This window comes from Chenopodium album, chromosome 9 (assembly GCF_948465745.1).
Source record: "Chenopodium album chromosome 9, dcCheAlbu1.1, whole genome shotgun sequence".
Lineage (NCBI taxonomy): Eukaryota > Viridiplantae > Streptophyta > Magnoliopsida > Caryophyllales > Amaranthaceae > Chenopodium > Chenopodium album.
In genome coordinates this window covers 58,914,977-58,928,639 of record NC_137842.1, presented here as the reverse complement: position 1 = coordinate 58,928,639, position 13,663 = coordinate 58,914,977, and the positions used below count along the sequence as shown (strand labels likewise).

At 34.2% G+C, this 13,663-nt stretch overlaps 1 protein-coding gene across 4 annotated transcripts; it reads right to left on the bottom strand.

Annotated features, from left to right (window-relative positions):
• Positions 1-2,826: 2,826 nt before the first annotated feature.
• Positions 2,827-11,545, bottom strand: LOC145558624 (F-box protein At4g09920-like). Of its 4 annotated transcripts, none has more exons than XM_081619920.1 (4): positions 11,402-11,545; positions 5,550-6,806; positions 5,230-5,427; positions 2,827-3,409 (listed from the first exon to the last, which is right to left on the bottom strand). In XM_081619920.1, the coding sequence occupies exons 2-4, from the start codon at positions 6,792-6,794 to the stop codon at positions 3,218-3,220; spliced, it is 1,635 nt and encodes a 544-aa protein (XP_081476046.1). In that variant the 5' UTR covers positions 6,795-6,806; positions 11,402-11,545; the 3' UTR covers positions 2,827-3,217. The 4 variants fall into 4 exon arrangements, with proteins under 4 accessions (XP_081476046.1, XP_081476045.1, XP_081476044.1 ...); XM_081619919.1 differs by having other exon boundaries at positions 11,457-11,511; XM_081619918.1 differs by lacking the exon at positions 11,402-11,545 and adding an exon at positions 6,959-9,287.
• Positions 11,546-13,663: the final 2,118 nt, after the last annotated feature.

Genomic DNA, 13,663 nt, shown 5'->3' with positions numbered 1-13,663 from the left:
CTCTTTCTCCTTGCTTCACTCAAAGCAACTCAAACACTCTAGAGTTTACCCAAACTCTACCCCAATACAACTCAAGATTAACACTACTAAGATGCTAAGTACAAATACACTCAAGGACTTAAGTGGATTTTTGACTCTTTTAGAAAAACTAAGTATTGTAATGCTCAAGTCTGTTTTTCAAAACAGAAAACTAATCCTATTTATACAAGAGGAAAGCGGTTGAAACTTTTACGTTTGCTTCCAACTCCCACTATACCACAACTTCCATTAATTTAGGAAGTGCAGTTCGTGGAGGCTTGGGCAGCAAGCTAAATCACACAATAAGGAAGTGGTTCCTTTATTTTCTCAACCTCCTTGACTCAGTAAAAAGACGTTTATAAAACTAGTTTTACCGAGTCAGATTTTCCAAAATATTAGGATAAAATCAAAACAGAAAATCTTTAAAAATAAATAAGATAGTTTTTTTCTTTAAAAGATAGATAAGATCAAAACAGAAAATCTTTAAAATAAATAAGATAGTTTTTCTTTAAAAGATAATTTTCCAAAAATAAAATAGAATCTTTTTAAACAAAGGAAAATAAAATCTTTATAAACTGAAATTAAATCCACTTAAAAATCCTATCAATTAACAATGTACTTAGCAAATATACAAGAAGCCTAAAATAAGCAATAAAGATACAATAGACTTCTTGGAACTCAGTGAAGCTTCGACTCTGGAGCTTCAGTTCCTCACTCAAGGAACTAGGTTTCTAATTGTCTTTTATGCTCGTCCATAGCTCAATCTTTAGACTTGTTCCATGCTCCATTCTGACTCTAGAACTTCGTTGCCAATAAGAACCTGTCAAATACATCAAGGCTAATAGACAAAGGTTAAAGCCCTTATGGGTTTGCTTAGGTTCCTTGAGTCATCATCAAAACGTAAGATCAACAAAACATCTCCTAAACAATTGCATTGGTATAAGATTAATTCTTCCAGGACTGGAAGACCTTCAAGAAACATACTCGAGTTATAATCATCAAATAGAACACCGACTAATTTCAGACGTTTCATAGATCCACAAGCCGCAACCTCAATATCTCACGGATAATACTCATAATAGTAAAGATCCAAGTCCTCACATTCATTCACATAAGTGAACTCCAACAGGTTGGGTGCATCAATCTCAACTGCTTCACACCCTTTAGCAAAGTGCTCAACTTCGACCTTCAAAGGCTTAGTAAGACCAGATATCACAATTCTTGTCAGCCTATGACAATGTTTGAAGGTAAAAACCTCGAGGTTAGGAAAAGTAGCTCCTAGACTCTCCATAACCCCCTCATCTAAGTGCACATACTGAAGGCTAAGATTTTGCAAGGAAGGCAATTGGGTATTCACCAAAGAAGCCAAATTCAGCTCACATCCTTCAAAATTCAATTTCATGATCGATTTGACACCAAGTACACTCTTAGGAAAATTATACTCAAGAACTCCATTCCCACCAATCTGCAACTCTAATTCTTTGACACGACAACCAACAACACAATCAAGCCGAAGAATTCAACTCTAATCCATTATAAGGCACATAAAGACTAAGCTTTTCCAATTTTGAAATCGATCTAAGAGTTCGCTCAAGAAAGTCATAGTAATCTTCCCGCTTCTTAACAATAGAATCCCTCCTCAATTTAGCACCAGCATTATCATTACTAGGTAAAATTCTCACCCTTAATAAACTACTAAGTTGAAATTGACCAAAATTTAAAATGGGCAGTTCAATCCATAATGCCCGCCAACTGCTCGATAAAATGCTTGATCGAATTGCATCCCTAGTTGGCAAAAATGAGAGAATATGTATTCTGATGGGTTCTGGTAAATCAGAAATTCTATCTGAATTTGTCTCTAAATGCAGCTTCTTTTCCATGTTCATGATCATCTAATAATGCATATTTTAATAGCATGTGTAAGTAAATACAGAATAAACTACAGAACACTTATACTATGATAAATTCATACAATTATTTGATCACATAGTATTAGAGTAATATAGAAATGGGAAAATTAAATTAATTGGACTAAAGATCAAATTTTCTAAATTTTACATGAGAAATTGAAGTAGTTGAATGAGAAATAAACCCTAGAAAGTATGAAGATCCTTGGATTAGGCGGCAAAATGGGGAGGAATTTCAGACTTGTATGAAAAGTTATAAGAATGCCGAATGGGTGAATGAGGGATAGTTTTTTTTTTTTTTGAATAGGAATGAGGGATAGTTTAAGTAATCAACTAGTTAAAGTTTTCCTCCCCGTAGAAGATCCTCGAATCAATTCTCATCACCTGTCTCTATTGCTTTAAAAAAAACCTCTCATTTGTATCTAATTAAAAACTTAAAAAACATAAAACTATCTATGCACAAAATTTTACCAAAAAAAAAATAATATTCTTGCAACTTCATGGAAGTATGGAATGTATCATTGAAAGATCCAAATGCCTCATATACCTTGTGAAAGAAATGTATCAATTTTTTATAGCGCGAGTGTAACCTGTAAGTTTTTAAGGTATGTACTCTTCAGCAAGGGACAGCAACCGAACCTTAACAAATAACTGTACAAGTCCAGCCGAGATATGCCAAAAAGGATATATCTAAGTCCACATATCTTGTGAATGTGGCCGACATATCTTATGAATGTGGCCGAGTCAAAAATAAGTGAAATATTGCAGCCCTGATGTTAAGAATTTTTATTTCTTAAAAATTTTGCAAGTTATTAGCATCGCTCAAGGGCAGGGTCGTGGGTTGCTTCACTTGCTTGTAACACATCTGCATATCATTTCAGTCATTTCAGACTAAAAAGTTAATAGTTTGAAACTTTCTCAGCTTCTCTGCATGATTCTAAATATGATGACAGTTTCAACAACATTTAAGAATTCGGACAGTTGGCTGTAAGTTCATGAGCCTTAAACAACAAATCCTTCATAATCCCTACATCAAATAAAAAGATGGAACTGTCTACCCAAAGTTTTAAAACAACAACAACAACAAAGCCTTAGTCGTTCCAACAACAAAGGATAAAAAAAAAAAAAGCTTGTTTAAGGAAACCTCAGAAACCCAAGGAAATACAAAGACACCAATAGAAGTGAAGCTCACAATACATGATCTGCAACTTTGGTCCCATCTGATCCAAGTATATCTAAGCATCTTCCGCATTTATATACTCAGGAAAATACGGGGCTATCCAGGCCCAGCATTATCTTAGATACCATCCAGGCCTCACGTTCTTGACAAAACATACCGTTTTCCCATCAACCCTCGCCTTAGAAAAGAAAGTTGCTAGTTTTGTATCGTCTTCATCTCCACTTCGATTCTCAAGGGATACTTCAGTAAGGGCATGCTTCCAGCAGCCACAGTTCTTGCCTTCCACTGGTTTCTCATATGTGAACTAAAGAGTAAAAAGAAAAACAAGACAAAATTATCATCTCATTCAAACCATGCTCCCCAACCCCATTCCCTATCTTTTTCTTACCAACAAAACATGTTGAATCATTATAAGAATGAAAAGCATACAAATTACACAACAGATTTACACATTTGTTTGAACAAGACTAGATTCTACAAATTTTATATATATGAGCCTTTGTGACACATGCAAGGTGCAACCGTGCAAGGGACTTATACTAATATAATACGGAGTAAGAAAAATCTCCTCCATAGAGCCTTAAGCTTAATTTGCCCACATACTTTTCAACACCACAAAACAAAAACCCAGGGGTAAGGGGGCAAGAAGCCCAGCAACAAGAGCAATGATATCATACGTCATACCTCATATCGAAGTACACAAAATACCCCAGAAAGCACATAGGAACATCAAAAGCCAAAGAAAAAATTATTAATTATAAAGGGAATACTGAAACTAAATTTTGCTATTTGTAACTCTGTATGTACAAGTACGTTCCAGACTGGTCATCCAACCACAACTGTAGAAAAAAAAATTATCATCCGTCTTAAACTTACAATGGATGGCTACGATGCCATCCAGGTTTTCAAGCTGTCTTTAAACAAAGCCTTAATTAAAAAGTGACAACGATCTGCATAAATAAGTACATACTAGATGTACTCGCCAAAGACATAACAATGTGAGAAAGTGTGGTGAAACAGTAGGATTCATTTTAACGATTAACACTAAACGAGACAACGAATTTGTTGAGCTCTAAGCAACTTAAAACTCCCACAGCCTGAGACATGTAACTTTCTTCCCTGTTATCCCCAGTGCTTCCAGTTTTATATGCACAAAAGAAAGCTTCATTTTCTCAGTCCTTGTCCTATGTACCGCCATAACTCAATCATAAAGCACATAGCTAAATAAGTGGTGACTGTTCTAGGTTGATGTATAACTAAAACAAATATCTATTTTTGAAGGATAAAAGTTGGCTTATGTTATTAAACATAAATGTTTGAAATGTCCTGAACAGCTACATCTGAGATCCATAGGGGACTTCCATCTCGACTCTTAGACTCCCCAAAACATAGCTAAGAATAAACAACATGCTCAAATAAGCCTTAAACTATAAGTATAATCACAAAACATCTTTCCTAAGAGAGTGAACAAAGTAAAGAAATGTATGCATGAAGTATATTATTTTATATCCAGTAAAAGCATTGAATTTGAATAATATTCTTAAAATATATAAACAATGAAAGTAGTTAAAATTCTACTAAGGCTCTAAGTAATTTAACCTACAGCTCGGAGACATGTAGAAGAACAAATGTGAGCACAGCTCTGTGCAGTTCAATGAGATGAACAAATGCAAGTTAATTTTCTGTCATTATCTACTTTATCTTCTTAGCTAAATCATGAGTCTTGATATAGGCAGCAGGACATATGAATGATATTGCCAGGTTTATTACAAGTAAAGAGTCATTAATTAACCTCAAGTAACTGAAAAGAATTCAAATAAATAAAGCCATCTAGTTATATATTCTTATCAGATCGAGTCACCACAATTTGTTTTCTGATTCGAAATGCCTATGCAACAACAGTAACAATGCAGGACAGTCTCTGATGTTTTACCAACTCTAGTGTATAACTTAATCTGGACAATTGTTTGTGGTGGTCAGTTCCATTTTATTCTTCATATTATTTACACAAAAATTCCAAGTTATGTAAAAAAAAACAGCAAAATCAGCCTATCAGGACAAACCACCTAAGAGAAACAGAAATATGAGCAAATCAAGATCAAGTATTTGCCAAGATAGAAATACCTTAAGAAACTTGCAGACCGGAATAGAGTCATTATTGATAGTTAGAGACTCTAGGCATGGTGCAAGCCAAAGAAGAGCCTGAACAAGTTCGACTTGAGTATACTTTAGCAATGATGAACGAAGCTGCACCACCAAATTTTTAACTCCATGTAGGGGAGGGCAGGATTCCATCCTCACTGATTCAGGGATCAGAAATTCCTTGTTTTCAAAATATCATGGCAAACAAAACACCAAAAAAAAAAGGTAGAATTAGCTAATAGATAGCATGACGGAATTAAATTATAAACTTATCATGCAACCAAAAAAGAACATTATTATACCTCTCCAGTTTCAACACGAAGTTGTAAGTTTTCACAGTGACGAAGCTCTGCAAGAAACTTGATGAAACAAGCATACCAATTGTCACCTCGGATGTTTGGTTTTATGAAAATGCTTGCTTTGGTTAACTTGAGAGCACAACCCTTGGGTTTAATAGTCATAAGCTCACCATTTGAATAATGAAAGGATTTTAAATTAGGAGCATCAATTTCAACCATTTTAATGCGTCCACAGCAGGAAAATTGGACCTGGATAAGATTTTGATTTGAAACAGAAACATGCTCTAACAAATTGCAGCAATATAGTACCAATTTTTCAAGGACAAAAAGATTTTCAAGTATCTGTTTAAAAACAGCATCACCCAATTGAGCACCATGTAATCTCAGACGTCTCATCTTTGGACAGGCTAGCACCTTGATTGCACACGCCTGAGCATCAATATCGCGATCATTAATATAGAAGAACTCCAACAGATTAGGAGCCTCAATCTCAATCAACTCAATTACATCAGCAGATGTCTCAAATTCAATAGTTAAGAGCTTATTGAGACCAGAGACTACAAATCTTGTCAACCCACGACAACTTATGACATCCAAAACCTCGAGATTAGGACAAACAGCAGCTAGGCTTCCAATAACTCCATCATCCATATAAACATATTCAAGGTCTATCTCTCGTAAGGAAGGTAATTGAGCATCCACAAAACGAGACGAATTCAACTCACATTTTTGCAAGTGCAATTTTGTGAGTGAATCAGCACCTAATACAATCTTAGGCAAACAATATCTAGGTTTTTTCCGTGAACTAAAGTGCAATTTCAATACTTTAATACGACGCCTAACAACACATTCTAGCCAATGATCCAAGCGAGACTCCAACTCCAACCCGTAACCAAAAACATAAAGATCAAGCTTCTTGAAATCCGAACTCGACTCAAGAGCCCGATCAAGAAACCCATAAAACGCCTCCCTCTCCCTAAGAATTGCCTCTCTCTTCACTCTAGCACCATCATTCATACCTTTAGGCAATTTTTTAACCATAAGTGACCTACGAAATTGAAATTTAAGTTGATATTCACTCAATTTCAATTTTGGAAGTTCAGTCCACAACCCCTGCCAACTTCTCGACAAAATGCTAGATCTAACAGCAGCATCAGCTGGCAAAAATGAAAGTATATGCCTTCTAATTGGTTCTGGCAAATCAGAAATTCTATCTAAATTCTTCTCCAAATAAACTCTCTTCTCCATGTTAATGTTCACCTAATGCAGAAATTAATACAAAAACATCAATGAAATTGCAAAATTATAACTTTTTTGGATTCTCTTGTCAAAAGTTACCTAATAAAATTCAGATTTTGTGAGAAAGTAATCAATAAAAAAATTAAAAAAAATAAAAAATGGTAAGAAATTACCAGAGATAAGATATTGTAAAATACTACATATGCCGGATTTCCACTGTTGAACAAATTTTCATGCATTAACCCAACTCAAAACATCTCTTGAAACCACTGCTTTCATCCCGATAACCAACACTCAACTCACTTGAAATTGCCTCCATCACGCTGAAACCACCCTCCAACATCAAAACCTCCCTCTCTTACCCCAAAAACCATCATCTCGAATCCCGATGCCAACTAACTCGAAATACCCCCCAACAATCCCAAAAAAAGCCTTACCACCTTGAAATCCAACCCTCGCGATGGTTTCAAGGGTGTTTGAGGTGGGTTAATATAAGAAAATTAGGTCAATGGTGGAAATCAAACCTGAGTTATTCCGTCTTTCACTACCTCCTATTACGCAAATTCTCAATAAATCTAGATTTATTAGGTAGTTTCAGACAAAAAAAAACCAATTTTTAATTAAATTATATAGGGAAATCAAAATCTTAATTCACTGATTGTATAGACAACTTTAACTGGGAAATAAAGAAATTAGGATTTTTATTACCTGAAAAATGAGAATTTGGGGAAGATGGATGCAGAAGCCAAACCCTAAGCAAATAGTATTGCTAGATGTGTCTTTAAAAGTTGTAAATAAAACTACTAATTGTATTTATAGAGATTTTATCAAGCTAATTTTATAGAAGATTTATTAAACACCGACTTAGGCAAGAGGATCCAAATTAGTGGCTTTATAAAACCGTTGATTGTATTAGTTGTATTTCTTAGCTAACCGATAATTGAGGGCTTGTTTCGTATTACTATAGATTTCTGTTTTTCAGATTTTTTTTTTTTTTTTTTTTTTTTTTAAAAAAAGAGCTGTATGATATATGTCATGTAATGAATCAAAAATTAGTCAAACTTATTAAAATCATGATAATTTTGAAAACTGACAAAAGAAAAGAAAAAACACCGTTTCGTTTTTTCTTTTTTTTTTTTTTTAGGGAAAGAAAACACCTTTTTCTTGTTTACTGTTTTTGGTTTTTATTTTCATAAAAATAGAAAACTAAAAACGATGGCAAACAAGCCCTCAATTAATACAATCAATAGTTTTATAAAGCCACTAATTTGAACCTTCTTGGCTAAGTTGGTGTTTAATAAATCTTCTATAAAATGAGCATGATAAAATCACTACTAATACAATTAACAATTTTATTTAAAACTTTTAAAGACACATCTAACAAGATCCATTAAATAAGATACAAGTATAATTGAGGAATTTTAATACTTTCTTAGTATTACTTAAGGTTACTTACTCCCTTTATATTTTTTACAAAAAATCTTGTATTAGCCGAACTTACGTTAATTTTATTGAAACACGGTTAATTTAAGTTGTATATAACATCAATATATTCCACTCAAGTTTGAAAGTTTGATGGAAAGAACCATTTTTATTTTATTTTAGAAAAATTTACAAAAACCCATTTATTGAAATTACCACCTAAGAAAAATTATTTTATAATACCAACAAAAAAAAAGGAAAAAAAAATTCATCACCATTTGACAAGAAAATTGTTAAACCTTAACGTTTAAAAAACAATTTACCATGCTCTTTAGAGATGTAGGGGTCATTTTTGTCCAAAGGAACGGATTTAATGTCAAAATTTACGAGAAATAATTGAAATTGCCTCATTTTGCGTACTGAGAATAACTTAGTTTGCGTGACGTATGTAATATGAAGCATTCTCAATAATAATATCATGTTTTTGGCATAAAAGTCGAAGAAATTTATTTAAAATGTTATATATAACGGTATTCTTAACAAAAAATGTCAAATGGTGAAGAAATCTATTTTTTTAATATTATATCTTTCTGGGTCTCATGGTCCTCACACCACAAACCCACTATTATTTTTTTCCTCTTACAATCATTATTTTTCAAGAGAGTGAGAGATAGCTTAAGTGGTTAGAGCTCTCCTCCCGACTCCATGTGATCTTAAGATCAATTCTCATCACTCACCTTTGTGGCTCTCTAAAAACCAAAAAAATAAAAAAAAATCAATAAATTATTAAACTATATTTCTTTACAATTTTTTAATACTCTCACAGTCGTAAACCCTACTAACCTATTATCTTATTTAAATCAATTAAATTGTAAAGTATATGACGGTTAAAGCGTAACACTTGTTAAAATACAAAAGTGGTATCAATTTAAATCTTCATAATACTTCGTATTAGATTTTCCAAACATTTACTAATTGATAAATAAATATATTAGTATTTTAACTAATGTATTATTAAACTTAAAAAAAAATTAATGAATAAAAATGATTTTTACTAAACTTAATTTATTTGCTAATTAAACTTATTTTTACTAATTCAGTGTTCATTTTATTGTTTAAAATTACAATTTTTTACTAATTTAACCTTATTTTTACATAACTTAACTTATTATAACTTAAATTATTTTTACTGAATATTATTACTAATTTAAACATATTTCTACAGATTACAAGTTAAATTATTTTTATTGAATATTATTGTTTTAAGGTGAATATTATTAAACTAAAAATAAGTTATTTTTTGAACTTCAATCATTTAAAGGCTAGAACATTTTGGCCTTGTTCGGTAAAGAGCTTATTGGAGAGCTTTTAGCTTATTGTGCCCAATTAGAAGTTTGACCATTCCAAAAAGCTAATTAGGGTGTTTGGTAAATAGCTTATTTAAAAAGTTTTTTAAGCTCTTTTACAAAATGCTAATGGAAAAATACATTTTATTAATCCCAACTATTGCCGATTTACTTCTAACAACCCCAACTAAGGTATATTTTTTAACAATCCTAACTATGCTCTTAGTTTTCCTCCAACAGTCCCAACCGGTCAACAAAAAGTCAACAACCTATTATAACAGGTACCATGACACGTGTCAACACGTGATTGGTCCAATTTTAAAAAAATAAAAATAAAATACCCCAAAAATTCCCAACCACCTTCTCCACCGCAAAACCCTAGCTGACTGCCTAACATTGCCGGCGGAAACTCAAAGGCCACCACCCTTACCCACCGGACATCGCCGGCCTAACCTCAACAACCCAAGCTGGCCCAATCCCGACCCCCGAAACCACCTACCCAGCCACCCTATTGGACTTTCGTTGGACTTGTTGGTGGTTTTGGGAATCGGGGTGACTGGGAAGGTGGTTTCGAGGGTCGAGGAAAGGTCACCTAGGGTCGTAAAGGTGAAATCGACTGGTTTCGGTGGTTAGTGGGGACGTGTGGCTATTTTCCGGCGAGTTTATGTGGGTTTCGCGGTGTGGGGTTGTTGCGGTGGTTAGTGGAGAAGGTGGCTGGGTGGTTTTGGGGGTTGGGAGAACCTGTCGGCCAGTTTCGGGGTGGGGGAAGGTGGTTGGGTGGTTTTGGGGGTTGGCCGGCCGATTTCCCGGTTGGCTGGCGTTTGGTTGGCGGTTTCCGGTGGGCCGGGGGTGGCTGAAATGGGTTTTGTTTTTTTTTTTTCTTTTTTTTTCCTTTTTTTTTTTTTAACATTAGGCCAATCATGTGCTAACATGTGGCATTTAAAAAAAAAAAATACTCTTTTAGCAGGTAACCGGTTTTTGGGACTGTTGTAGGAAAACTAAGGGCATAATTAGGATTGTTAAAAAATAAACCTTAGTTGGGATTGTTAGAAGTAAATCGGCAATAGTTGGGATTAATAAAATGTATTTTTTATAAGAGCTTTTTGACATTGGCTGTGTTTGGTAAATAGCTTATTTAAGCAAAATTATCTTATTTGACCAATATTAGCTTATTGACTATTAAATAAGCTGATTCAAGGTGTTTAGTGGGAAGCTTATTTAAAGAGCTTATTCCACTAAATAAGCTCTTTTTGAAAAAACTCCTTTTATGAGCTTTTTCAATTGGCTTATTCATTAATTTGTGGTGAAATGACACTTATACCCCCATTTAACTTAAAAACTTACCTAAACTACCTACCCCACAATTAGCTTATTGGTCATTTCACATACTGAATCAACTTTAAAATATCATCTATTTACCAAACACTTTTATACAATCAACTATTTACCAAACACTTTTATATAATCACTGAATACAATAAGTTAGTCAAATCAGTTAATAAAATCAGCTAGTTAAAATCAGCTAACTCAATCAGCTTTCAGCTTTCTCCCAAACAGGGCCTTAGTCAAATCACTTAACACAATCAACTAGTCAAAATCAGCTAATATAATTAGCTTCAAACTTTTGCTTTCAGCTTTAAGCTATTCACCAAACACGGCCATCAGCTTATTGAACGATTAGCTTTTTTGCTATTAAATACACTAAAACAGCTAATGATTAACACCTACTACGTATTTATCAAACACTTTTACACAATCAGCTACTCAAACTAGCTAATATAATCGGCTAATACAATCAGCTTTATCAATACTTATATAATATAGGGAAAATGGAAAAGATTATCTTACCTTTACCCTATCGAAAACAATTTCACCTTTAATTTTTATTCCAAAACAATCTCACCTTTGATATCATTTTCTTTTACCGACCCATGACCGGTTGGTGTTGCTTGCCCATATCCAACCGCCAACTCCTTCCCCTTCCCCGCCCCCGCCCCCACCCCAGCGCCCCCCATTGAACCCCACCCCACCAACACCCATGTCTTCCGCTTCCTGGTAGCCACACCCCCGTCTTCCATTTCCATGGCAGCCCCACCAAAACACCTAAACATGCATCCACCGTCGCAACCCCATTACAACCACCAATAACAATCACTAACTCGCCATAATTACCACCCCACGGCCCCACCATTTGATCTATGGCTTTGTTCACCATATTCAACCCACAAAAAAAAAAATTGTTGCTGCTTTGAATCTCTGATATTTTTTGGCTCTTTTTATTTTCAATTGAGATTTGTGGGATATTGTTGCCGTTGTTGGGGTGTAATATGAAGGAGATGGGGTGGTGGCGGAGGGTGATGGTGGTGTTGGCTGCAATTTCGGGGTGTGGTTATGGTGTTGGCCATGGAAGTGGGTGGGGAGGTGGGAGGATGGGGACTCGAGAATAAAGAAAGAAAAATTTTACCTACTCGTATTTAACAGGTTCTGAGTTTTTTTTTTTTTTTTTTTTTTTTTTTTTTTTTTTTTTTTTTTTTTTTTTTAATCACAGGTTCTGAGTTATTATATTGCTAATAAAAGAAGATGGGTCAAAGGTTAAATTGTTTTACAATAGACTAGATTAGGTTTTGGGCTCGTTCTAAGTACGGGTTGTGCATAAGTTGTTACTCTATATTTATTTATTCATTGTAAAAATTAGAAGTAATACTCTCAACTTTCATCGTTAGAATAATCTCAACTTTATATTATAAAGAATAATTCGAACTTTCAGGGATTTTCTTTTTCTTCAATCCCAAATACCGGCTACCGATTGAATGAGTTAATTTTATTTATTTATTTTTTTGTTACAGTAACACGTGTCACAAATTAGTTGATTAAAAAAAAAAAAAGCAAATCACCCAACCTCACCCCTACTCACCGGAACCTCCAACAAGCCAAACCCTTGACACCAACCACCAAATTCGCCCAGCCACGAAACCTCATTTACCGTCAGCAACCACAACCGTTACCATGCTCCAACCACCACCACCACTCGAAACTCCCATTCAAACCACACCCCCAACTCTCAAAAACCTTTAAAACCACCTCCCTCACTCTCAAATACCCCTAGAAACTCCTCCCCACAATTGAAAACCCTAGCCGCTAGGGTTTCGCGGTGGGGGAGGAATGTTTGGGGTTTCAGGGATGCGATTTTGGGGTTTGTGGCTACGATTTTTAAGATAATGGTGGTTGGTAATATCGGTGGTTGCATGGGGTTTCGAGGAGAGGGGAAAACGGCGACTCAAGGGGTGGGGGAGAAACGGCGGGTTGGGCTGTGGTGGTGGTGGAGGTTAGGGCGGATCGATGAGGGAAGGGGAAGCTGGGTGGTTTTTTTTTTTTTTGGACAATTCAAGACTTGACACGTGCCAAGTAACCTGATATAGTCCGGACTTTTGTTGACCGGTTAGGGATTGAAGAAAAAGAGGAACCCCCAAAATTCATCAAAGTTGGAATTATTATTTCTATTTTTTCCTTATTCATAAAAATTTACAAATTACTTGAATAACTTAATTTCATTGACTTTTCACATTTTATAATATTTTACAAATTGTTTAGGTTTTAATGTTATATTATTGAAATTTAGTTTTTTTTTTGTTTTTAAGATTTTTTTTATTCAACCAAACTTTTTGTATATTTTTTTTTTTTTAGGTTTTGATAAAAAAAAAAAAAAAAAAGAAGTTACCAATAGATTAATTTGGACGAATCTCATGAAATCGACATGGGAGCTCCAACCACTTGAGTTATCCCTCACTCTCATTGATTTGTGTTTTTAAATACTAATAAAGTATAAATTATAAGGAAAAATTGCTTTTCGAAGATCAAGCAAAGGTGGAATTATTTATTTCCATTCCCTCAAAAGTGTATTAAATTACTAGTAAAACAGTTTCCATTCAACAAAAATAATTTAAGTTCATTAAATATAAGGTAAGAGAGTATGGGACCTTAATCAATAGTAGTTTTTTTATATGTTACTTTAATGTTTTAAGTTTAATTGATTTGAATACAAGAGAAAAGAAAAGGTGATGGAATCTAAATTAATGTTGGGAGTGAACTTGTAATCCCATAGACAATTTA

Bases quoted from the DNA above. Each gene is read 5' to 3' on its own strand.
- LOC145558624 (XM_081619918.1), bottom strand. From the start codon at position 7,024: ATGCATGAAAATTTGTTCAACAGTGGAAATCCGGCATATGTAGTATTT. The intron at 6,807-6,958 runs GTAATTTCTTAC...TTTCTGCATTAG, and splicing joins TTTACAATATCTTATCTCTG to GTGAACATTAACATGGAGAA. The intron at 5,428-5,549 runs GTATAATAATGT...TTTGAAAACAAG, and splicing joins TTCGTGTTGAAACTGGAGAG to GAATTTCTGATCCCTGAATC.